Source organism: Protopterus annectens, chromosome 14.part0 (genome assembly GCF_019279795.1).
Source record: "Protopterus annectens isolate FY-2018-M chromosome 14.part0, PAN1.0, whole genome shotgun sequence".
Lineage (NCBI taxonomy): Eukaryota > Metazoa > Chordata > Ceratodontiformes > Protopteridae > Protopterus > Protopterus annectens.
Genome location: NC_056748.1, coordinates 945,489,027 through 945,515,433, shown reverse-complemented (window position 1 = coordinate 945,515,433; position 26,407 = coordinate 945,489,027). Strand labels below are relative to the sequence as shown.

At 41.3% G+C, this 26,407-nt stretch overlaps 1 protein-coding gene across 1 annotated transcript in view; it reads left to right on the top strand.

Annotated features, from left to right (window-relative positions):
* LOC122789359 (anthrax toxin receptor 1-like) overlaps positions 1 to 26,407 on the top strand; it is a 1,490,698-nt gene that overhangs the window by 957,812 nt on the left and 506,479 nt on the right. Inside the window, exon 12 of the mRNA XM_044056748.1 lies at positions 4,387 to 4,465. Within this exon, the coding sequence (XP_043912683.1) occupies positions 4,387 to 4,465 (79 nt within the window). The remainder of the gene's footprint in view (positions 1 to 4,386; positions 4,466 to 26,407) is intronic.

Genomic DNA, 26,407 nt, shown 5'->3' with positions numbered 1-26,407 from the left:
TGCGTGGGATGCCAGAGGTGTTTAGCATTGACAGTAATTACATGCGATTCAAAGACATGTAAATTAGACAATAATGAGTTCTTCCTCATAACGGCTAAACATATTTCTGAATCACATTTTACATAACCACATAAACTGTACCTATCTGCAGTAGACAGTTTACATGGCTGCAGTCCTTGTCTTTGAATCCCAGGTTTTGTCTTAAACAACTGAACACCCAAAGACCCACTGCCCTGATACTACCCCATCCCATATCTGAGGAATTAAGATATAATATTGTCATAGCCTGGGAATTATTAGCTAAGCTTGTAAAGGCTCTTGCGGCATTAGTCTAGTAATCACCTAGGAACCTATGAAGGTGTTGGCATAATAACATGATTATTTCCCATTCATCAAGTTGTCTAGGTGTTCAGGGCAGCAGAATCTGTTACTTTTGTTTTTTAAGTACCACAGTCTACTAATTTGAAACTGGCTACTATTATAATCAGCTCATTGTGATGCTAAATATAAAGATACAATGTTGCTAAAGTGTTACTTCATGAATGTGCTTCTGGGCATCTGACTTCATTCATTTACTAGCAGCTCTTTAGTTCTGGAAGAAACAGTGATACACTACTGGGAATGAAACAGAAAAGAAACGTCTGTGGCTTCTTAAGCCAGTCTGTGTCGTGCACAACCTGCTACTGCAGAACTTACCACCAGCTGGTAGACCACCATGAGGTACTTCCTGAGGTACAGTTTTAAAATTAATGGGCACAATTTTCAAGGAGTTGCCATCAGTGTAAGTGACTTACTCCGGTGTAAGGCTTGTCTGTAAACAGGACTGCATTTGGGGGCAGATTCCATAAGACTGGCTCTCAGAATAAGTCAGTTACTCTGAGGCTAAATGCTAAGAGCTTAAACCAGAAACTGCACTCCCTGGAAGCACTTCTATCACTAGAAGATGTAGATGTCTGTGCAGTCAGAGAAACCTTGTTTAAGGCCTCAGAGAGTACCCTGGCCCTGCAAGGTTGCAATGTCTACCACACCTTTAGACCACAAAATGAATGTATGAAAACCAAAGGAGGTGGGGTTTCAATCTATATTAAAGATAAATTCACCTACCATCTAGTTAGACTGAACAACTCCATGGATTTAACTACAGGTCCAGCTTACAGTGGATAAGACCCAATTTGATGTCCTAGCCAGTTATGGATTCCCCTCCATGGGTCACAACACCCACAAAGCCTACTTAATCAAACTGGAGACAATCCAAATGTTAGTGAACACACTGGTTATAGGGGATTTCAATTATCCCACCATCAACTGAATAGCATACTCTAGCCCAAACTTGCTAGCACAAAACTTCCTTGACTTTGTGAATTCAAATGCCCTGGAGCAAATTGTCCATACCCTGACAAGAGGAACAGACATTCTAGATCTGGTCCTCACCGACATGTTAAGCAGGTGCACTGCAGCAATTGTTGGACCCTCATTAGTTAAAATTGATCAGAAATCAGTCACCTTTGAAATTATACTAACACCAGAACTCACAAAGGGTGAAATCAGACTTAAGAACTTCACCAAAGCAAACTATACCCTCCAAGGTGAAGGTATGCATGCATTCCAAGTCCCACTCCAAGCTGAAAGTGGTAACCATGTTGAAGCTTACACTAATGCCCTGTACAATCACCTGCATAAGTGTATAAACTCAACTGTACCAGATAGAATCAAAGCCAGAGCCCCAAGTAAAAGCAAGCTACCAGGGTGGACTTCCAGCATCAACAAACTCTTTAATAAATGCAAAAAACTGGCTGTCCAGAAAACAAAGACAAGGACCCAAAAATAGAAAAGCACCCTCCTCAGCTTTAACAGGCAAATAAGACAACTTGTCAAATCCTGTAAGAGCGCCTTTGAGAGAAACCTAGTAAGTACTGCCAAAGATAACCATAAGGCCTTTTACATAACCTAAAGGGTAGGACCCAAGCATGTGCAGAACAGGTGGTCAGCGATATCACACACACACTGACCCCACAGAGGTAGCGAACCTGCTAGTGGATAGGTTTGGTGAAAATTCCACTCCTTTATCCCCTCCTGACTTACAACAAACCCTATCCAAACCCCCCCCCACCTTACATATCTGAAGAAAACATCCTAAAAGCCCTGTCCAAGGCAAAGAACACGGCCTCTGTGGGACCAGATGACATCCCAGGTTGTCTTCTAAACAGACTAAAACATGAACTAGCCTCCCCACTAAGTACCCTTTTCAATCATAGCCTAACCACAGGCTTTGTCCCTATGGAATGGAGAACAGCTACAGTTATTCTCCTCCACAAAGGTTGCCTAGCAACAGACCCGGGGAATTACAGACCCATAAGCAAGACCAGACTCATCTGTAAGGCCAATGAATGTATATTTACGAACCTGAAAAATAAACACAGAGGTGACCTCCAAACCCTGGATCCTACCCAATTTGACTTCATGAAGGGCAGATCCTGTGTGTTAAATCTGGTAGAGTTCTTTGAAAGTGTGACAGGGCCATTGATGAGGGCAAATCTGTGCACACAGCATACCTAACTTGGCAAAGTCTTTCAACACAGTTCCACATTCAGGCATTACCAATAAACTTAGCAAACAATGTAAACCCCTGCATTGTAAGATGGGTTGCCAGCTGGCTTACAAACCACACACACACTGTCAAAGTGGGTGGCTCCACATCAACCAGCAGACCTGTTGCCAGTGGGATGCCATAGGGGTCAGTGCTGGGCCCCCTACTGTTTGGTATACACTTCTCAGAAGTTCAGATCAAAATCAAAGGGTTGTGGCTGACAATGTTTGCAGACGACTGCAAACTAGCTGCGATCTTTGAATCCCCAAATGATGTCAGTATATTTCAGAAGGGTCTCACACAGACCAACGACTGGTGCATTAGTCACAGTTTCAAACTGAATGCTAAGAAATGCATCATCATTCCCTTTAGCACAAACAATGCCCCTTCCATTATCAAATCAACAACAATACCCTAAGTACCCATGAAGTGGTAAAGGACCTGGGATCACAGACTGATAGCAACCTTAACTTCGAACACCATGTGTCTACCATTGTAAGGAAAGCTTTCCATGTACCTCATTTGATTTGTAAAGGCATTGCCTCAAGAGCAAAAGAAGTTATAACCCCCCATACACAGCACTTATCCATCCCATAATTGAGCATAATGCCCCATTCGCTATGTACCATATTAAGCAACTGCAGCAACTGGAGAGACCTCAGAGGTTTCTAACAAAGAAGATAAGGGCTTCCAGCATGTGCCTTACATGGACCAGCTAAAGTCCCTGTCACTATACTCCGTTTCGTATAGACTTCTTAGGGGAGATTTATGCCTGGTCTACCAAGCAATCCAAGACCCAAACCTAATGAACTTACTGCATATCTGTAAATGAAATGGGTCTAGGACTTCCTGTTCTAGGGACTTAAATATGGCCTGTGACTTAAATAGAACATGGTGGAGAGACAGATTTATCTCCCAGTGACTGCCATGTCTTTGAAACAGGCTACTAATTCACATGAAACAGAGAACCTCTATAACACTGTTCAAGAGGAACCTGGATGAGTGGATGGGGCACCGTAAATTCTTACCAGGGATAGTGCCCACAACCTTCCTGGACTTTGGGCCATCATCACTAAATGCAATCTTGGGTATTGACTAGCAGTCCTACGGTATCACATTGGGTTGAAATGGATAGGCTAAAAATGACCTCTGTGTCAGTAGGCTAGTAATCTCCTATGATCCTGTGATCGTAAGGTTTATACATCTGTGCTTTCCCTCAGATGTTCTGCCTTGGAGGAAGTGAATCTACTATCTATGTCCAAGATGGTACTCCCATGCTCTCATTCATCCCTGGCTGGCTTCATTACCTCACAGGCCTCTAATCAAGGCTGGATCAATTAAAGTGCAGTCATGACTCTATCTCCCTTTTCCCACAGAGTAGGACATTTTCTTTACAGGCACTGGCAAATGTGATCAGATCATAACTAAGAGAAAATATTTTTATGTTATTTTTTTCACTAATATGTTCATAAGCAAATACTAGGCTAGCTGCCCTTGTAGGCCACTTTAAGTCTAACCAATTTCCCCTTCAGAGGTGAGAATCAAACTTTGTACCTTCTGACTAGATATCAAATAATCTAAACTAATTTAATGGAAGCATATACAGATACAAAAAGTTGTCAGTGAGTCACATTTTAAATAAAAACATGCTCCTCTGATTGTGCATTTATGCATTTCCTAAATCTTTATTTTACATCAGTTGTTTGGTGCATTTTTATAGTTTAGTCTGTCTTTTGAACTCCTTAAATATGCAAAACAAACAAACCTGCAAATAAATGCAATTCTTTTATTTATCCTAGAGTTGTGTATCTTCAAGTAAGCATGAACGACGGACTTACTTTCATCTCTAGCTCTGTCAGTATCACCAGTAAACACTGTGTAAGTAGAATTTCTTGATGTTACCATTTTTATATGTTGTATAACAATGCCATCAGATAGTTTTATGGATTTTATCCAAGTCCTATCTTTTAGTAACCTCTGAATTTATTGCTGTTGCTTGTCTTTTTCATTACCGTTGTGAGTTTTTTATATCTTTCTTATACTTTCCTTAAATACGTTTACAGATTTTGCCCCGCTGCATCTTTTACAAAGTATTTTGGTTTCCTGTGCTGTTTCTTTGATGCAACAATGTGCCATATCATCTGTGTGTCTACCCTGTCAAATTAATGGCCTGATCTCTGTCATGTAATATATTTTTTATAATATGCATTTTGATCAAGACTTAATTAATTATTTCCTCTGCTATGGAATGGAAAATGCTAATCACTTTCAGTTTTCTTTTTATGCTGCATGCGGTGTATTTCTAAAACACTCATCACCAATTCGACAAACTGATGGGCATTCTGTCTGGCTGATTCATATAAACTACAGTATAGTGCCTCTGCTTTCAGATGGACAGTGCTGCAGTGTTATATGTACATGTAATGCATATGTAAAGCATGCCTGTCATTAATTACATTCCTAGTAAGACATTTCATGCATTTAGCTTCATAGATGAGATTAACACAAAGGCTTTCCACTTTGAATAATGCTTAAGGCACTGTTCATAAAAAAGCCACCTTCTCAATGCACTTGCTTCTTTCTAAAATGATTACAGACATTGAGGCTGTTAGCTGTCTTTTTATAGAGCATTTAATATGGGAATATTACCATTCTGGTTGTGTTTCATGTGGCATCATTTATTCTGCCTATTGTTTTTAGATTTATGTGCTCAGAAGTTATCAAAGTACTCTAGGTGTAACTGTGTTAGTAATTTGTACAGATGTATGCACCTCTGTAACAATGCCTACTGAACTTGCGATGTATCTCCTTTAATACATTTACACTACACTTGACATTTTTTTATGTAATAAGGTATGATAATTCCAAGATTCGTTCTTGGCTAGCTAGTACTGACATAAAATCCATGGCTTGTCCTGCAACAATACATTTATGCACAAATACAACATTGCTTACACAGTTATGCTAGATTGTGTTTTTGTCTTCCTATTTCAAAAGTCCCTGAATCTGAGTTTCGCTTCAATACCTTCTTGAATTTTAAAAGTAATATGAAATTTTTGTAGGCTTTTTATGGAATGCCTGCTGTAGTGTAAAATACTACAACCTGAAAAAAATTATTCTTTTCAAAGTGCTTGACTGTGCATACATCTATGTGGCATAAAGGCCTAGCTACAACCCTAACAACCTAATTCTTATTATTGACCCACCCAGGGTCAGGTAGAAAGAGTGGCACACTCAGACTTGTCTACCCTGGCAGGAGATACAAGTGGCCCAGTGGCTGGTTGCAGGTGAAATAGCCAAAAACCTGAGATGCTAGTTTGGCATCTGCTAGTACCTTGAGTGAAGCAGTAATTTGCAGGGCATGCTAGAGAGCCCACACAGTGATGTGGCCACATACATTGGTCATCAACAGCTGGGGTTAGGACTATAAATAAAAAAAAAACTCAGACTGCCACCTGAGCAATAGCTTCCATGATTTATGGGAACAAATGGGTGAAATGACCATGGAGGGCTAATGCTCTACAGTTGTATGTGGGAGAGGGATGACTTAAAATATATATTGAGCAGTGCCACTGTTAAAGACATTAATGGAAAACAGTTCCAGTGCTATTTATTTATTTATTTATGGGCTACACTGTTTGCTGGAATAAGCTCTGTTTATCCCCACTATCTGCTAATTCTACTTAGTGCTTTGTATTTTCCAGTCTCCCCAAATCTATTTTTTGCACAGTAGCCACAATCACTTGGTAAGCCAGTTTCAGAGAGTTCCCAAAGCAACAGCTTAATGATTCAGGTAAACTGCCAGTCCATTACGCAGAGCGAGTTATAAAGTTTAAATAGAATTGTTATAGGTTTGTATTACAACTGCATTCATTATTTCTCAGCATACATCTGCAATCTGTCTTGTGTTTCTTGCATACACATGATTTAATTTCTACAGGACACAATGAGATTGGACTTATATTTGGATTTTGTTATAAAGAAATAAAAGAGGTAACAGATAATGGGCTTCAAATAAAATCAAGGTGTTCATTAAGTCTTCCGGTTCGGCTCGTCTGAATGGTGACTGGGACTGCCCTGTACCTGTTTGAAAGTCAGACTTAGCATGTGCACACAGTTAGTTCCACTGTTAGTATCCTACCTGTGGTTGGGGATGCAGGAGGTTTGCTCACCTCTGGGTGGCTTGATATGACAGCACTAAATACTATGGGGGGGTTCCGCTGCTGTTTCCCTTCACATTTGCTAGGACTGCTTTATTGTGTCCATGTTCATTCTTCATGGATATATATATATATATATATATATATATATATATATATATATATATATATATATATATATATATATGTGTGTGTGTGTGTGTGTGTGTGTGTGTGTATATATATATATATATATATATATATATATATATATGTGTGTGTGTGTGTATATATATATATATATATATATATATATATATATATATATATATATATATATATATATATATATATATATATAAAAACAGGGGTTCAGGGAAGTAAATAGTGTGGGAAGAAATAGCCAGGGAATTGTTATGGCTAGGCTTGTATAGGCCCTAGGGCTGATGGTCTAGTACCAACCTATTAACCTATGAGTAACTGCCTTTCATTACATTTTAAAATTGCTGAATGGGATATCTTGTACCTCTAGTACAAATTGTTATCAATTAGAGAAAACTGTGAAACTGTATTGATTGATTGACTGAACTATAATGAAGGCCATACTGAGGCCCATTCATTCTATCAGGACAATGGTTGAGGATCACAAGTGGTGACGTTATCTGTGAGAGTTAGTTTTCCTCTCCTAAAGAGTAACACTTACCTTGTGTACCTGGTTGCTCAGTGACTTGGTATATGATGGGTGTAATGAGGGTGCACCACACTAAAGCTAAGTGAATGGGTATGTGATGGGTGTAATAAGGGTGCACCACATTGATACTCAGCGACTGGGCATATGATGGGTGTAATGAGGGTGCACCACACTAAAGCTAAGTGAATGGGTATGTGATGGGTGTAATGAGGGTGCACCATGTTGATGCTCGCCTTGGTGACTGGGTATATGATGGGTGTAATGAGGGTGCACCACACTAAAGCTAAGTGAATGGGTATGTGATGGGTGTAATAAGGGTGCACCACATTGATGCTCTGTGACTGGGTATATGATGGGTGTAATGAGGGTGCACCACACTAAAGGTAAGTCAATGGGTAAGGGATGGGTGTAATAAGGGTGCACCAAATTGATGCTCGGTGACTGGCTATATGATGGGTGTAATGAGGATGCACCACACTAAAGCTAAGTGAATAGGTATGTGATGGGTGTAATGAGGGTGCACCACACTAAAGCTAAATGAATGGGTATGTGATGGATGTAATAAGGGTGCACCACATTGATGCTTGGTGACTGGATATATGATGGATGTAATGAGGGTGCACCACACTAAAGCTAAGTGAATGGGTATGTGATGGGTGTATTAAGGGCGCACCACACTGATGCTCATTGACTGGGTATATGATGGGTGTAATGAGGGTGCACCACACTAAACCTAAGTGAATGGGTATTTAATGGGTATAATGAGGGTGCACCACATTGATGCTCACCTCAGTGACTGGGTATATGATGGGTGTAATGAGGGTGCACTACACTAAAGCTAAGTGAATGGGTATGTGATGGGTGTAATAAGGGTACACCACATTAATGCTCGGTGACTGGGTATATGATGGGTGTAATGAGGGTGCACCACACTAAAGCTAAGTGAATAGGTAAGTGATTGGTGTAATGAGGGTGCACCACACTAAAGCTAAGTGAATGGGTATGTGATGGGTGTAATAAGGGTGCACCACATTGATGCTCAGTGACTGGGCATATGATGGGTGTAATGAGGGTGCACCACACTAACGCTAAGTGAATGGGTATGTGATGGGTGTAATGAGGGTGCACCACGTTGATGCTCGCCTCGGTGACTGGGTATATGATGGGTGTAATGAGGGTGCACCACACTAAAGCTAAGTGAATGGGCATGTGATGGGTGTAATAAGGGTGCACCACACTAAAGCTAAGTGAACGGGTATGTGATGGGTGTAATGAGGGTGCACCACACTAAAGCTAAGTGAATGGGTATGTGATGGGTGTAATAAGGGTGCACCACATTGATGCTCGGTGACTGAGAATATGATGGGTGTAATGAGGGTGCACCACACTAAAGCTAAGTGAATGGGTATGTGATAGGTGTAATGAGGGTGTACCACTAAGAATAAGCATGTGATGCATGATGGTGGGTGGTGCACCACACTAAAGCCAGCAGAATGGTATATGATGGTGTAATGGTGAGGTGTACCACACCAAAGCCAAGTGAATGGGTATGTGATGGGTGTACCCACACTAAAGCTAAGTGAATGGGTATGTGATAGGTGTAATGAGAGTGCACCATGTTGATGGTCACCTTGGTTACTGGGTATATGACTGGTGTAATGAAGGTGCACCACACTAAAGCTAAGTGAATGAGTATGTGATGGGTGTAATATGGGTATACCACATTGATGCTTGGTGGCTGATGGGTGTAATGAGGGTGCACCACGTTGATGCTCACCTCGGTGACTGGGTATATGATGGGTGTAATGAGAGTGCACACACTAAAACTAAGTGAATGCGTATGTGATGGGTGTAATGAGGGTGCACCACACTAAAGCTAAGTGAATGAGTATGTGATGGGTGTAATAAGGGTATACCACATTGATGCTTGGTGACTGATGGGTGTAATGAGGGTGCACCACGTTGATGCTCACCTCGGTGACTGGGTATATGATGGGTGTAATGAGGGTGCACCACACTAAAGCTAAGTGAATGGGTATGTGATGGGTGTAATGTGTGACTTAAAGCCCGTGAGGAGGACACCTAACCACCACTCACATAATACAGCCTTTTTATTTTGCTCAAAGCAAGCAACCTACTCTGCTGCCTCATCTCCTTTTTCTGGTGGCAGGTCATTATTTTGTGGAGGGAAGTTTATATGTACTATATTAATAAGTGATTATATACAGCATGCCCAACGGCTATGATTACAAGTATGTTATATTTCTTATGTTATTTTTATGCCGCTATCTGGCAACGGCTTTATACTGCATTGGAATGAAGCTTAGCGCATTTATTTGCTATTGAATTTGTAGCTGAATTATTTGCTATTGAACGCTTGCTTTTGATATTATATATCTTTTCTGTTCTTGCCTGTTAATCTAACATAGATGTTTGATCAAGTTACATAACTAATATTGTCTTATTTTGCTTCTTATATACTTATTAACTGTCTTTCTTGACTAAATTGTATTAAGAAGGTGTGTTTAAATACTAAATGCTGGCTTTTTTATCTCTTCTCCTGTGCTTTTTATACTGACTTCCCTCAACCCTGTGCCTTAATTGGGTCCTCCAACCCTACAACACCTTATTTTTAATACCTACCTAGCTGCCTCATTTTAAGCAAAGCACTTCCTTCCTACTTTGCTTTTTCAAACTTTCTACCTTGAACCAGTCAAGAAGAATTGTTCAAGCCTTGGATAGCTTTACCCCTTGATACCTGTTATGATGGCTACTATTTAGTTGCTATTGTTTCAGCTCCTGCCAGCAGCCTTAAGCAGCCTTTCTCTTCCAGGATAGCACTTCTCTTCTACCAGTTCCACCAACCTACTCTTTTGTTTAGTCTTATTTGGCCCTGACCATATCCTTGTGGAGTTCCATGTATTGTATTACCTATCCTTGGTGACCCCGTATCCCCTACCTATGTCAAATTGACCCCTGTTCCAGGTATTCTTTTTACTCTCTGTATTGTAGGTATTCTCCTTCTCACTCTAACTTCTAACCTCTAGTAGTTCACTCTAGCTATAACATCTCTTTCCTTGCTCTTAGTTCTCATTTCCTCACTTCACTGTCATCCAACACACCTTTTCTCCCATTCCTATTCCCCTTTGCAATTATAATCACTATTGATACACTCTCACTCTACCTCCTCCTTCAGACCTTCTCTTTTTGATTCATCTGCTCGCCTCACCTGGCTCGCTTCCCCCCTCCTACCCCTCCCCAACCCCCCTCTACCCCCCAGTCCCCCTACTCTTATTTCCCACCCCACACACCCACATACCTTTTTTTCCACATAGGCACACTATCTGTCCTCTGTACCCCTACCCCTTCCTCACCATAAAAATTAATTTTGCCCCACCACCACCTCCCCCCTCCCCCAGTAGTATTTCTCTACTTGCTACTTGCATTACACTCCACCCCACCAAACCGCACAACTCCTACTCTCCCTTCCACTTCTACTCTTATACTCTTATACTTCTAACTTTACCTGGTCCTACACCAACATCTTTGTATTCATAAATATTTTATCAACAGCATATCAACTCTACATGTTCCTATATTTTCCACCATGCCTACAAAACAAAATCCTTCATCCTTATTTTCTTTTCTACTCTCCCTCCTCTATCCTACTACATCTACCAACCCTTTTAACTTTAACCATGCACAACCCTCTCCACATTACTAACCACCCTTAACTACTCTACCCAGACTCATACATATATTTCTCCTCATCTATATCTATATCCTATAAATACTCCTACTCTTCCCATACAAACAACATTACCTACAAAAACATTTTTTTTTCCTCCATTGTTACTATCAATCTAAATCCACACAAATAGAACACAAATCCGTCCATCTACTACCTCTCTAAAATTTTATATATATCTAATTTCTACTCTATTATCTGATATCCATCCCATCCCAACCCCCCTCCACAGTTTCCTCTACAGACAAGTCATCTTATTTACTTCCTTTAAACTCCCAAAGCATAGTAAAACAAAGTTCCACCTTCATGCCTGGCTTGTTCATAATAAACCAGATATCCTAACAATCCAGAGAAACTTGTTAAAACCTATATAAAGAGACTGAAATAATTCCGCCAAACTATTCAATCATTAGAAAGCATGGAGTAAGAGGGAGTAGGATCCCTTTATTTTTTATTCATCCCTATAACAAACTGACAAACTGATTCCACAATTCAACAAAAAAAAATACACATCTCTCCTCTCTAACTCACACAAACACAAAACACATTGTATTAGCCTACCTCTATATCCCCAGAGAGAGAATATTTCTACACTTGAGATATGCTTTTCCTGGCTCAACAACAACATTAGCAATGAAACAATAATATACTGAATAATGAATATTAACTTGCCTCCTCTATTCAGTCCTAAAAACCCTCTCAATATCAAACTCTACACTTTTTTCACAACTTATCAAATCCACAACATACCCCTCTAAACCCCTGGCAGCATTCTAGACATTCTAGATTCTAGTCTCCCCACCCCACTATTTCTCTGATAGTGGTACTCCTGATCCCTTTTGGCTACCTCACATACCCACTTCACACAACACAACCCATTACCTACACACCTGCACATTAATAATGTGTATATAATTCCAAAATCAAAAAAAAATTGAAAAAACTCTGATTCTAAAAAAATAAAATCTATAAATTGGAATAAATCTAAAACTCTAAATCTCTAGACACAATGAAGCTGCACATTTCAACACAATTTTCCTACAAATACTTGATTCTCATGCACCCTTAAGGTCTAAGAGAAAACAGCCTCTAAAACAGCTACTGCCCACAAAAAATACAACACACTCCCAGGACACAACAGAGACAAAGGGCATAAAAAACACCCCCCTCTAAACTAAAGTCTAATATAAAACTCTCCTAAAACAGGGTTAAAAACTATTATAATTTCCGACAAACTACTTTTCCACACACACTCCAAAATAGCAGTAAATCTAACCCCTCAGATTCTGGAAAATTCTCTACTCTCTCTCAAACCTAGTAAAAAAAAAACCCCCTACCCCAGACCCAAATGATCTTTTGTCGCCCGCCTTTGGAACTCTCTCTCTACCATCATCCACACCACCCCCAACCACACTCTTTTTTAAAGTTCTGAGCTTTTTCCCCAGGACTCCATTGAAAACGGGTTATTTGACCCAATGGACTATCCTGGTAAACCAACTGCAATAAATAAATAAATAAATAAATAATGAGGGTGCATCACACTAAAGTTCAGTAACTGGGTATATGATAGGTGTAATGAGGATCACCACGTTGATGTTCAGTGGATGGGTATATCATGGGTGTAATGAGTCTGCACCACAATGATGCTCAGTGACTTGGTATATGATGAGCTTAATGAGGGTCACCACTATGTTGCTCAGTCCTGGGTAGATGATGGGTATAATGAGGGTGCAACACATTGATGCTTACTGACTAGATGTATGATGGGTTTAACTAGTGTGCACCACACTAAAGCTCAGTGACTTGGTATATGATGGGTTTAATGAGGGTCACCACTTTGATGCTTAGTTACTAGATGTTTGATGGGTATAGTTAGGGTGCACCACATTGATGCTCGGTGACTGGGTATATAATGTGTGTAATAAAGATCACAACATTGATGCTCGGTGAATTGGTATATCTTGGGTGCAATGAGGGTGCACCACTTTGATGCTTGGTTACTGGGTATATGATGGTTATAATGAGGGTGCACCATGTTGATGCTCGGTGACTGGGTATATAATGTGTGTAATAAAGATCACAACATTGATGCTCGGTGAATTGGTATATCTTGGGTGCAATGAGGGTGCACCACCTTGATGCTTGGTTACTGGGTATATGATAGTTATAATGAGGGTGCACCACTTTGATGCTTGGTTACTGGGTATATGATGGGTGTAATGAGGGTGCACCATGTTGATGTTCGGTGACTTGGTATATGATAGATGTAATGAGGGTGCATCACATTGATGTTCGTTGACTGAGTATGTGATGGGTGTAATGAGGGTGCACCATGTTGATGTTCGGTGACTTGGTATATGATAGATGTAATGAGGGTGCATCACATTGATGTTCGTTGACTGAGTATGTGATGGGTGTAATGAGGGTGCACCATGTTGATGTTCGGTGACTTGGTATATGATAGATGTAATGAAGGTGCATCACATTGATGTTCATTGACTGAGTATGTGATGGGTGTAATGAGGGTGCACCATGTTGATGTTCGGTGACTTGGTATATGATAGATGTAATGAGGGTGCATCACACTGATGTTCGTTGACTGAGTATGTGATGGGTGTAATGAAGGTGCACCATGTTGATACTCATTGAATGGGTATATGATGGGTGTATAAAGGGTGCATCACATTGATACCCGGTGACTGGGTATATGATGGGTGTAGTGAGAGTGCACCATGTTAAAGCTTAGTGAATGGGTATATGATGGGTGTAATTAGGCTGCACCATTTTAAAGCTCTGTGAATAGATATCTGATGGATGTACCCACGTTGATGCTTAGTGAATGGGTATATGATGGATGTAATGTGGATCACCACGTTGATGCGGAGTGACTGGATATTTGATGGGTGTAATGAAAGTGCACCATGTTAAAGCTCAGCAAATGGGTATATGATGGGTGTAATGAGGGTGCACCACAGTAAAGCCTAGTGAATGAATGTTTGATAGGTGTAGTGGTCACAACATTGATGCTCGGTGACTGGGTATATGATGGGTGTAATAAGAGTGCACCAGTTAAAGCTAAGTGAATGGCTATATGATGGGTGTAATGATGGTTCACTACACTGATGCTCAGTGAATGAATATGTTATGGATGTAATGAGGGTCACCATATTGATGCTCGGTGACTTGGTATATGCTGGGTGTAATGTGGATCACCACATTGATGTGCAGTGACTCTGTATATGATGGTTGCAATGAGGGTGCACCACATTGATACTCAGTGACTGGGTATATGATGGTTGTAATGAGGGTCACCATGTTGATGATCGGCAACTGGGTATATGATGGGTGTAATGAGGGTGCACCATGTTGATGCTCAGTGAATGGGTATATGATGGGTGTAATGAGGCTGCACTATGTTGATGCTCGGTGGCTGGGTATATGATGTTTGTAAAGAGGGTCACCATGTTGATGCTCAGTGACTTGGTATATGATGGGTGTAATGAGGGTGCACCAGCTGCTTATATGAGTGATGTAAGCCATCAGCAGCCCCTGCCTCTCCTACAAGCAAGCAAGTGCCTCCACCCAGTCTCCTGTGTGTGTTGGGGATTTTGAGTTTGAGATTGCATCCAAAGTGCATCTGCCCCCCACCACCTGTGAGAAGTGCACAGTCATTGCATCATCACCCCCCCTCCAATCACCATTTCTTCTAGCACCCAGGTCACTGTTTATACTTAAGATGACTAATGTGCTACACTAACAGAATCAAGGAATTCAGGCAAACAGACCAGTTATTCAAATTATTTTACATTAAGTAAACAAAAGCAACCTTTACCTTAGTAAACATTGTCGACACTATTAGCCAACTGTATGACTTTCTGCCGTAAGTATAGTCAGTTCCAGATTCAACAGGTCAGAGCACATTGTACCAGAACAACTGTTAGTACTGTGGCTTTCCTCGGGAACATAGGTTCATAGGTAACTACTATAGTACCTGCCCTTGTGGGTCATTTTAAGCCTAGTCAGTTTCCTTTTTTTGTTTTGTTTTGTTTGCTTGAAAAAAAGGCTATCCCATTTCATTACAGTTTGGTGTTACCCATCCCATGAGAATAAGTGGGATCATACCATAGATAATTTGAGGGGACACATGCATGGGATAAAGCATTTAGGAGCTGTCTCTGTCCATTACTATTACAGGGAGGACTCCTGGGTAAATATTCTGTTTCCTATTCACAGATCTTAGTTGTGCATGAAAATGGACAGGGGTGTGTCTTTGGTTAATATCTGAAAAAAGTAATCTTGTCTCATCAGTTCTTTGGAAATGGATGGGGAAGAACTGGAGGTGGTGAATGATTTTTTTTTTGTTTCCCTGGGGCTCAAAAACCTCTCCCAGTGGTATTTGCAGCTATGAAATTTAGACTTTTGCTTCTTAGAAAAATCAGGAAATGATTTAAAAAAGCAAAGGCTTAACATTTTCAGCAAAAATCCATTGAGTTGAAGCTATGGTTTTCCACATAGTAATATATTGCTGTGAGAGTTGAACTATTAGTTGTTCTGTGTGCCAGATCTATGCATTTCAGTTATGGTGTTGTAGAAAACCTTTGAGAATTTAATTGACTACAAGAATATCAAGTTAGTCAATGCGTAAGGAAATAAACCCAAACTGTTCACTAGAAGGTGTAGTGAAATTACAATTTGGTTTTTCGCTCAGCCTGTAAAGTAAACTTCTTGACATCCATGCTTCAAACCCATAACAACTTGGTTATAATTAGAAACCTGATCATAATCCTCTCTAGGGAGACAAAGAAGTTTATGTTACAATGGCACTAGAGTTTTTACCTGATGTTCATCATGTTTCACTGTTGCAGTCATTACTCTTGGGTTATCCTGCTGGCAGGCTACCTGCAGTCGGCCTGAATTCCAAAGTCCTGGTCCGGCATCAGTTGCTGTTGCCTCTTCCCTGACGTCAGTGCGCCAGGGGTATAAAAGATGCAGCTGAAGCCATTTTCTTCAGTCTTTCTTGCTGTGCGGTGCCTGAAGCAAAAGCAGTTCGCAAGTGCCGGTCGGCCAACTCCTGAGATTTTCAAATCCGAATTTCAGAACCAAAGTTTTCATTAAAGCAAAGTACCCCATTGGGGAAACTTTTTTCTTGCTCCAGACCGACGTCAGAAAAAGCTAACAATTGTATTTCTTGTGGGAAGCAAATACCTCACAAGGATTTTCATTCTTACTGTATTCCTTGCCTAGGCCCTGACCACGATGTTGCTAGCTGTCGGTTTTGTGCTAGATTTAACCAACGCACTGTTAAGCGTCGGTTCGATTTTGCATTTCATCACTTTGGCCAAAGATTTAACTATATAATGCCATCGGAACAGCTGATGACCGGAGTTTACAAAAATCGCAAGGACAAGGAAAAGGATAGGCATCCGAGGTCCAAAACTGACGATGAGGCCTCAGTTAGGCCAGTCGCCGGTTTGCCGGTTCTCAGTAAGGCGCTTTTGCAGCCCCTGGCGCCCACTACCTCAGAGCCACAGGCCGCTTCTGACTCCCACGTGGAGCCGACTGGGCCTCTGGATACTCAAGGTATTGGACACTCGGGAATCATTCCCTCAGATGGGTCCGGAGCCGCTGAGCAGGCATCGGCTTCTGAGGGTGTCTTCAGACCTACACAGTTATATGTTAAACCATCTTCAGCTTCAAAGACAAAGACTAAAGCAGCTCTAAAGACAAAGAAACAAGTACAGCATTCTCCTACTCGGACTTCCATGCCTAAAAAACAGATGCTTAAAATGGCTGAAGACCTAATTACTTTGATCAGGGGTTCCCATCCCCCTCCTGATAAGAGGCCTAGGCAAGAGACAGAATATGATTCTTCTGATCAGGTTTCGGTTTCCTCTGATTCCTCTTCTGAACAGGGGTATTCTTTTCCTCCCTATGAGGATTTTGATGCTGAAGAATCTATTCCTTCAGCCTCTCCTCCTGAGGATTATTCTTTTGGGGAAACCCTGCATACCATGAGGGAGCATTTCCACTGGGAGAGCCAAGATTACTCAGAATCTAAGAAAAGGCTCAGAGACTTTCTGCTACTACCTCAGCACAGACCCCTTGCTATTCCACCTGTTCTAGACATTGTAGATGATGTATTTTCAGAGTCTGGCCTGTCCCCTGACTCTTTACCCCCTGCACCTGCTAAGCCAGACAGATACTACAGGGTCCCAGACTCTCATAAATTCCTAATTAAAAACCCGCTGCTGACCCAGAAACTATATCTCAGGGTCCCAAAGGGGTCAAAGTTTCTACTGCAAAAAACCCTGTCCCCTCTGATAGGGATTCTAGGGCACTGGACAGATGGGGGAAAACAGTTTACACTTCTGCTACCTTGGCTGTAAGGGCTTTAAATTGTCAGTTTCATATGGTTAAATATCAGCAATACTTAATGTCACTGCTTAAACAGAAAATGTTGATAAATTCTGAAGGTTCAGAGAACAAGGAAATGCAGGATTTATTGCATGGTGCTGAACAAGTGGGAAAGCATACTTTGCAATGTGGTTATGATTCACTGGAGGCCTCTTGCAGGACCGCTGTTACAGGTTCTGTTATTAGAAGGCATGCTTGGTTAAAGGAACAGAATCTGAATGATCATGTTAAAGCAATATTATTAGATGCTCCATTACAGCATGATACTTTGTATGGTGCTAAAGCAGAAGAGGTGTTAAAGAAAATGGAGGATAAAGCGAAATCCATGCAGACAGTTAAGGATTTCTTACAGGTACAGCCACCCAGATTTAGCAGGAACTGGCCTTCAAAAAATTGGTCCTTTCCAGTGTCAGACAGGCCACAAAGAGGCAGATACAGATGTCCCAGAGGCAGATCTCAGCCCCAAGGCTCATACAGGCCTAAACAATGGGGTGCACCTACCTCCAAAAGTGGAGAAGACAAATCACAACCTTACAGGAAGCAGTCCCAATGACTTCCCTCTGCCAGATCCAAGCACTTTTCTTTTGGCAGCCACCTTAGGGGGAAAACTAGCACTTTTTTCACCAAATTGGCAAATGATTACCCAAGACAAATGGGTCTTGAACATAGTGTCCCAGGGCTACAGGTTCCACTTTCACACCCTACCAAGGGCAAAAGGTATGCCAGACCTGCCACACAATCAATGGGCAGAGGCACAAAAGCAAATTACATCCCTCATGGACATGAGGGCCATTCAACAAGTACCACAGCAAGAGCAGGGGCAAGGATTTTATTCGAGACTTTTCTTGGTGCCCAGAAAGGACAAAACCTGGAGACCAATACTGGACATATCTATACTAAACACGTTTCTGGAAGTTCCAAAATTCAAGATGTTGACTCTACAGCAGCTACTGCCCATGCTGGGCAAAAAGGCCTGGCTCGTAACTTTGGACCTAAAAGAGGCATACCTGCATGTCCCAATCAGACAATCTTGCAGAAGATTCCTCAGATTCATAGCTGGCTCAAGGCACTACCAATTCTCTGCACTGCCCTTTGGCTTATCTACTGTGCCCTGGGTCTTCACAAAATGCCTGGCACCAGTAATCGCATTTTGCAGACAAAGAGGAATTCAAATATATCCCTACTTGGACGACTGCCTTATTCAAGCAGAGAACAAAGACATTCTTCTAAAGCATCTGGCGTTTGTAAAAAGATTACTAATTTGCCTAGGGTACACAGTAAACAAAAAGAAATCAAAACTAGTACCCTCTCAAGAGATAATATTCCTGGGTGCAAGCTTAAATACAACTGCCTAGATGGCTTATCTCATGCCAGACAAACAAAGACAACTGATTTCTTACTTCAAAAAATTGGCAACACACACCCAGTTATCTGCAAGGAAAATCCTGCAGGCCTTGGGCTTCATGGCATCCTGCATTCTACTAATTCCATATGCCAGACTGCATATGAGGAAACTACAATGGTATCTAAAAAAGTGTTTGGACTCAGCATTGCCACAGCCTGGAGACAGTAATTACCCTCATTCCCTGCCTGCAACAGGAGTTTCAATGGTGGGCACAGGCCTGTCACCACAACAAGGGTCTGCCATTCACTTTACCCAAAGCCAGACAGACACTGACAACGGATGCATCAGATTATGCCTGGGGGGCTCATATGGCAGGAAAATGTATTCAGGGCACATGGCCTGCAAGCCAGATGCATCTTCATATCAATCAAAAAGAGATGCTAGCTGTTCAGAATGTCCTGACAGCTTTCAAGGATCTACTTCATCCAGGACAGCTACTGATAAAGACGGACAATACTACAGTCATGTGGTACATAAACAAGCAGGGAGGCACACATTCCTACCCTCTCTGCAGACAAACAATGACCTTGTGGGACACACCATTGACTTATCAAGTTCACCTGCAAGCACAATTCCTGCCAGGAAAAACAAATACTCTGGCAGATGAACTAAGCAGAAACCTCATGGATCCCCACGAGTGGGAACTGGATCCACAAGTCTTCAGCATGATAACAAGGAAATGGGGATGCCCAAACATAGATCTATTTGCCTCCCCTCACAACTGCCAGTTACAGAGATTTTGCACAAGGATTTATCACAAACAAGCATGGAGAGTGGATGCCCTATCCTTCAGCTGGAAAAATCTAACAGTGTATGCCTTTCCTCCACTGCCTCTCCTTCCCAAGGTACTCCTAAAGGTCAGACAAGAGAAGCCAAAAATGAAACTGATTGCACCAGACTGGCCACGCCAGCATTGGTACCCAGTCCTAAACAGCTCGTCTCAAGGTCCAGCATGGATATTGCCTCAAACTTCTCACTTGCTGACCCAACAAAACAATCAGATCCTGCACAGCCAACTCAGGACCTTAAATCTGGCAGCATGGCAGATAATGTAGCCATTCATAACACTCCTCTTTCAAAAGCTGTTATGAATGTTACCTTGGAGGCCAGGAGGCCCAGTATCAGAAAATCTTATGTAGAAAAATGGAAGACATTCTGTGCTTGGAACCAGGAACAAGGCATTGACACCTATGTACCAAATATTCCTCAAATTTTTACAATACCTAACTGAGATGCTGGACAAAGGCCTTTCCTTTTCATCAGTTAAGATTCATGCCTCTGCCATTTCAGCCAATTACAATATGGAACCACCTATCTTTTCTCATCCTTTAATAAGGCAGTACCTCAGAGGGGTCAAAAACATCAGGCCCCCAAGGAGAGCACCAATTCCGGCATGGGACGTCAATTATGTCTTGGAAAAACTCATAGTGCCTCCTTTTGAGCCAACCTCAACAGCTGATATAAAATTCTTATCCTGGAAAACAGTTCTGCTCCTAGCAATAACCTCTGCAAGACGAGTCTTGGAGTTACAAGCACTCATGGCTGTGGAACCTTTTATCATTTTTCATCCAGACAGGGTTTCTCTGAGGACAAACCCAACATTTATGCCTAAGGTGGTGTCCAGTGTGGCCCTTAGCCAAACCATTCACTTGCCTACCTTTTATCCAAACCCACAGAACAAGGGTGAGAACATTCTGTATTCTTTGGACATACACAGACAGCTACGCTTCTACTTGGACAGAACTAAAGCTTTCAGAAAGGCTGAGCAACTTTTAGTGTCATATGCTGCTGGATCACAAGGAAAGGCTATCTCAAAACAGACTATTTCTAAATGGATAGGTCATTGCATCCGTTTCTGCTATTCTCAGCATGGCAAATCAGTGCCTAAGGGCATTAGGCCTCATTCTACCAGAGCAGCAGCCACTTCAGCAGCCTTCCTCAGAGAAGTACCAACCAAATACATCTTAGAGGCTGCAACTTGGAGTTCAATGCACACTTTTACAAAGCACTACCACTTACCTCTTTACTCTAAATCCAGAGCAAGCTTTGTCACTGCAGTTCTGCAGGGCCTCATAGCCTCTCCTAATCCTATTTAGCTCAGCCACCCATCCTCAGCTTTGGGATTCAACCCAAGAGTAATGACTGCAACAGTGAAACACGATGAACATAGTACAGTTGTGTACCTACCATAAATGTAGATGTTCAAGTGTATTCACTGTTGCAGTCCAGGTTACCCTCCCACTGTCCCACTTTCTTTTGCTGGGGTTTATCTGTACTTCTCTATTCTATACAACCTATGTGGTGTATTTGCTTGTAGATGAAGGAAATGTTACTTTAGTGCATGTATGTTTATTGGCATAATATATTTAGCCTACCCTTTTGGGGGCACCTGACATCTGGGGCAAGAAAAACTGAAGAAAATGGCGTCGGCTGCATCTTTTATACCCCTGGCGCACTGACGTCAGGGAAGAGGTGACAGCAACCAACGCCGGACCAGGACTTTGGAATTCAGGCCGACTGCGGGTAGCCTGCCAGCAGGATAACCCAAGAGTAATGCTACAGTGAATACATTTGAACATCTACATTTATGGTAGGTACACAACTGTACTTTATAAAGCTGGATGGAAGTGAGAATTCTTTCAGAAACTTAAGCGGAGTTAAGGACTCTGAATGTATAGAAATGCAGTCATCCTTACTGAGGTTTGTTTGTGGGGTGTGTTCTGTAATTTGATCTACTATATTTGCTTTGAGTGAGGTTTTCATGCTTGTAGGAACCTCTGGATTCTTAAAATCTTGTTCTTTGTTTCACCAAATTCCTTTGAATGGTGAATCTTTCTCTATTTTCTGACATGGGTGAGTTTTTCTAGTGACCTCAGGATTTGTCAATTATTTTGTATAGGTCATTTAATTCTTTTGCATGCCCCTGCTTGGTAATGTCCTCAGAAGTCTGTAGAGTTTTGGCAGGTGGTTACTGGTGATGAGGGTAGTTAGGAAAGATAATGGCTATAACAGTTAGGTACTTTTTGGCTAGTAGTGGTTTCCAAACTGATTAGTAAAGCTCATTGTGATAGGCTTTAATGTTTTCTTGTGTTCTTGTTTGGAAAGGTATTAGCAAGGGATGAAGCTTTTTGTTATTTTTATGAGAAACGTAACTGTGAAGAGACCCCCCCCCCCCATTCAATGAGTTGCGTACATTAATAAATCTGAGAATAGCTATATACATAGCTTAATTTTAAAATGCGGTCAGGAATGATATACAACATGCATATTCTAATTAGAAAAGCTGTAACAAAGCTGATGAGTACAGATGGAAACACATCAAATGTTAACAGGCAAGCCAGTGATAAGAACCAAGAGAGTATAGTAACCATCAGAAACTACTGAAAATAACAGTCAGCTGACATTGGAATGGTCCTGTCATGTTCTTGGAGTGAATGATGTTTTTTGTCTGAGATATGAGCCAGTATGTAGCCATTTGGGGTGGCTCTTCACTGTCATTCCAATATTTTGAAGAGCAATACCTTCAGTCTAAGGACAGTGAATATTGCTGTATTAAAAAGATTATATTTTCATGTTTATCTTTCCATTTTCAACAGACTTACTTCTTCGAATAAATATAGGTAAAAAAGTAATATATATGACAGATTTAAAACATAAAAAAGTTGAGAAAGCAAATTACTAATATATTTTACTACATAATAAAGTTGTAAACAAGTAGCTTTATGAAATTTGTTTCTTTCTGACTTGGGGGAAATACAGAGAGACATGGTTGAGCATGGACATATCCTTGTTTTGAGCAACATTTTGCAAAGTCCAAGAATGATGACTCAATTTCTTAACAAAAATAACTGATTTCAATAAATTGCTAACTAAATGAAAACATTCCAGGGGAGCTTCACAGTCCAACAAAGAAAATTCTCATCCGTACATTATGGTGGCTCAATGCTGAGTCTGAACAAAAATGATCTGATCTTAAGGCTTTCCTGTCACTTGAACACATGTATATATGTGTAGTTACTGAAACGTGATCAGCATTCCCTCTATACCACTGTACTTTGCATATTACTCATTCAGACAATCTAGAAGTAGCTAAGGAGAATGCGCATTCATCCTCTATACCAATAACGTGTCATATTCCTCATGGTACAGATTTGGAACTTGTAGACCGCTTAATCTCACTAGATAATGCTAGTTACCATTTTGTCACCAAGAACCCATCCCACTCCATGTCACTTGATGACCATGATAACCTAACTATCTTGGTAAATTAAATTCTAAACCGATTAATCTCAGCATCATAATCCTGGTTTACTTTAACTTCCTGTCCATTAACTGGGAAATCTTGTACAAGAAACAAGTATACCCTCAATCTTCAAAGCTCACAGCCTCTCTATCAGTCCAATCACAGAATACAACACACTGTTTGGAATGTACTTCTCCAGACACTTTGCCCAACTGGAAAGACTGCAACATTTTCTAATATAAAATATCATCTAATACTTAGCTATCCAGATGGAGTAAAATCCTGATTATTTTTCTTTGTCTCATACTGGATCATATGTGGTGATCTATGCCTTGTCTTCCATGCTGTGAAAGCTCCTAGCCTACCAAAACTTCCTCCACCTAGGAAACAGTGGTATTAGTAAAAACATACATACTCCAAAGACCTCAACCTTCATTGGAAGATAAATATGATCTGTTAGAGAGATGTGTTCCTCACTCAAAAAAAAAAAATCTAGGAATAGTCTCTCAGTACATATCAGACAAAATAGAACAGTGGCCTCCTTCGATTCCTGCACTGACAATTGGGTGGATACCCACAAATTTACTCTGTGGATAAACAATATCACCATAACTGAATGGGATGGAACATCCTCCCACTAAACTCTCTGGTTTGCGTGGGAAGACTCTATGCAATTGTGCAAACTACCTGCGGTGTGAACCTGTGGTTAAAATGGTGACCAGTCTATAGTTTATATTTGTTTTTGAATCCTTATGTGACATTCCACTCACTAACTTTAAGTACTTGTTTTATGAAGTATTTTAAACTCAATGATTTTGCTTCCTGCATTTTATTTTTCATTTATCATTCTTTGCTTTTACTTTTCTATGTGTTACATAGAGACTGTGGTCATTTGAAACATCTTTTGTCTGTACATTGCCTGTGGTCATTTGAAATATCACTTGTCTGTACAGTGCACCTACAAAAAGTAACAATTCTGGGACACTTCCATTAAACCTGCATTGTACATTCTTAGACATCCAACATGTGACATTTATTTTAAGTTAGGATTAAGCTTCATTTCTGTGGCAGTCATAGGTTCATAGGTATGTACTAGGCTAATGGCCCTGGAGCCTTTTCAAGCCTAGCCCAAAAAAAGTGCCCAGGCACCATGCCACCTGATGTTAGTTCACAGTGCCCCTATCCAGTAGGGCAACTGGAATGATCCCTGGAGTGAACTTTCTGTTACCCATCCACTCAAGATTTCTCTTGAAGAGGGCCAGCAAGGTGCTCTGCTTGACATGAATGGGAAGCTTATTCCAGAGTATGGGCAGTCTTTGGGAGATGAACCTGTCCCTTCAACATGTTCTGCTAATTGTGGTAATGGGGTTGTGATCTATGGAGCATGTGATGCGGGGGGATTGGGATTTCTTTAGGTGTAGCATTTCAAGTAGGGCTGGCTCAGACATGGCTTTGTAAGTCAAGCAAAGATCACCTCTAAGTAGGCGATAAGAGACTGAGAACAGCTGAAGTCTTTTGAGTCTGTCCATGTAGGACATGTGTTTAAGGCCTAGGATCCTTTTTTTGAGGTACTTTTGTGGCCTCTCCAACTGTTGTAGGTGTCTGGTCAGGTACATGTCAAACGGGGCATTATATTTGATGATTGATCTAATGAAGAATGAGTAGAGAGAGATGATGACCTCTTTCTTCCTGGATGTGAAACCTTTGGTTATAAAGTTTGCCACGTAGAAGGACTTTCTGACCACAGTGGCAATGTGGTGGTCAAAGGTGAGGTGGCTGTCGACCTGGGTGCCCAGATATCTTATGGCCCCTTCAGTGTTCAGTGGGCTCCCATCAATGCGGTATTTCATGGGAAGTGATTTTTTTGTTAAGGGGATGATAACGCATTTTTTGGTGTTAAGCTTCAGGCCATGGTTTCAATACCAATCACTGGTCTCTGAGAGGCCTTTTTTGTAGGATGTCTGCATCACTTGGGGAGTTGATAATGACTCCTAGCTTGCAGTCATCAGTGAACTTAGTCAACCAGAGTCCTTCTTTGTTGGCCTGGACTTCTGAAAAGTAGATGCCAAACAGGAGAGGGCCCAGGACCGAGCCCTGTGGGACTCCACTCGTGACTGGTCAACAGTCTGACTTGGAATCCAGAATTTTCACTCTGTGGGTCCTGTCTTTGAGCCAATTTGCAACTCACCTAGTGATGTAAGGATTGATGCCTAGTTTGGTGAGTTTATCAATGATACCTGAGTGGGGAATGGTATCAAAGGCCTTGGCCAGGTCGAGGTAGGCTGTATGCACTGCCTTACCCTCATCCATAGTCTTGGTGACTGCCTCAAAGCCAGGATCTCCCCTTGACAAAGCCAAACTGTGTGGGATCAAGAGTTTGGAGATTGCCTATATCTTTATTAAGCAGGTCCATGATGATGCGCTCCATAGCTTTGCATACCAGACTTATCAGGCTAATGCGGCAATAGTTCCCAGGGTCTGTAGTTGCTCCCCCTTTATGGAGCAGGATGACTGTAGCAGTATGCCATTCATTGGGGACATAGCCTGAGGTAAGTCTGTAATTGAACAGGGCACACAGATGTGGTGCCAGTTCATTTTGTAGCTCATGTAGGACACAGCCAGGGATATTATCATGTCCCATGGATACTGTATTCTTGGCTTTGGACAGTGCAGCTTTTACCTGTGCTGCAGAAATGGTGAGTACTAGGCTGTCTTCTTATATTGTGATAGGGCCCTTGGGGGGGGGCAAAATTGGCACTGAATCTGTCATTGGCTATATTTGTTGGCTCAGTATAGGATGTGCCATTGAGCAATAACTCAGAGCAACTCTGGGTATTGCCTTTGAGGTTTTTGACATAGCTATAGAAGGCTTTGTGGTTGTTTTTGGTGTCAGCCATAGTTCTGCCTTCATAGCTGGCTTTAGAGGATTTGATAAGGGATCTCAGCTTTTTGTTGAGACTGATAATGGAGGTTTTCCAGTCTTGTAACTTCATTTTTGTCTGCAACAGTTTCTTCCTTCTGTTGTAGAGTTTATTGATGGCTGGGGGCTACCAGATTGGATTCATTTTTTGGAGAAGAGCATCTTAGATCTACTTGGTATGGCAAGGTCCATGCATTTGTGTACATGCTCGTACAGTGTATTGGTGCATGATTCAGCAGTCATGCAGCTATTTTCCATTA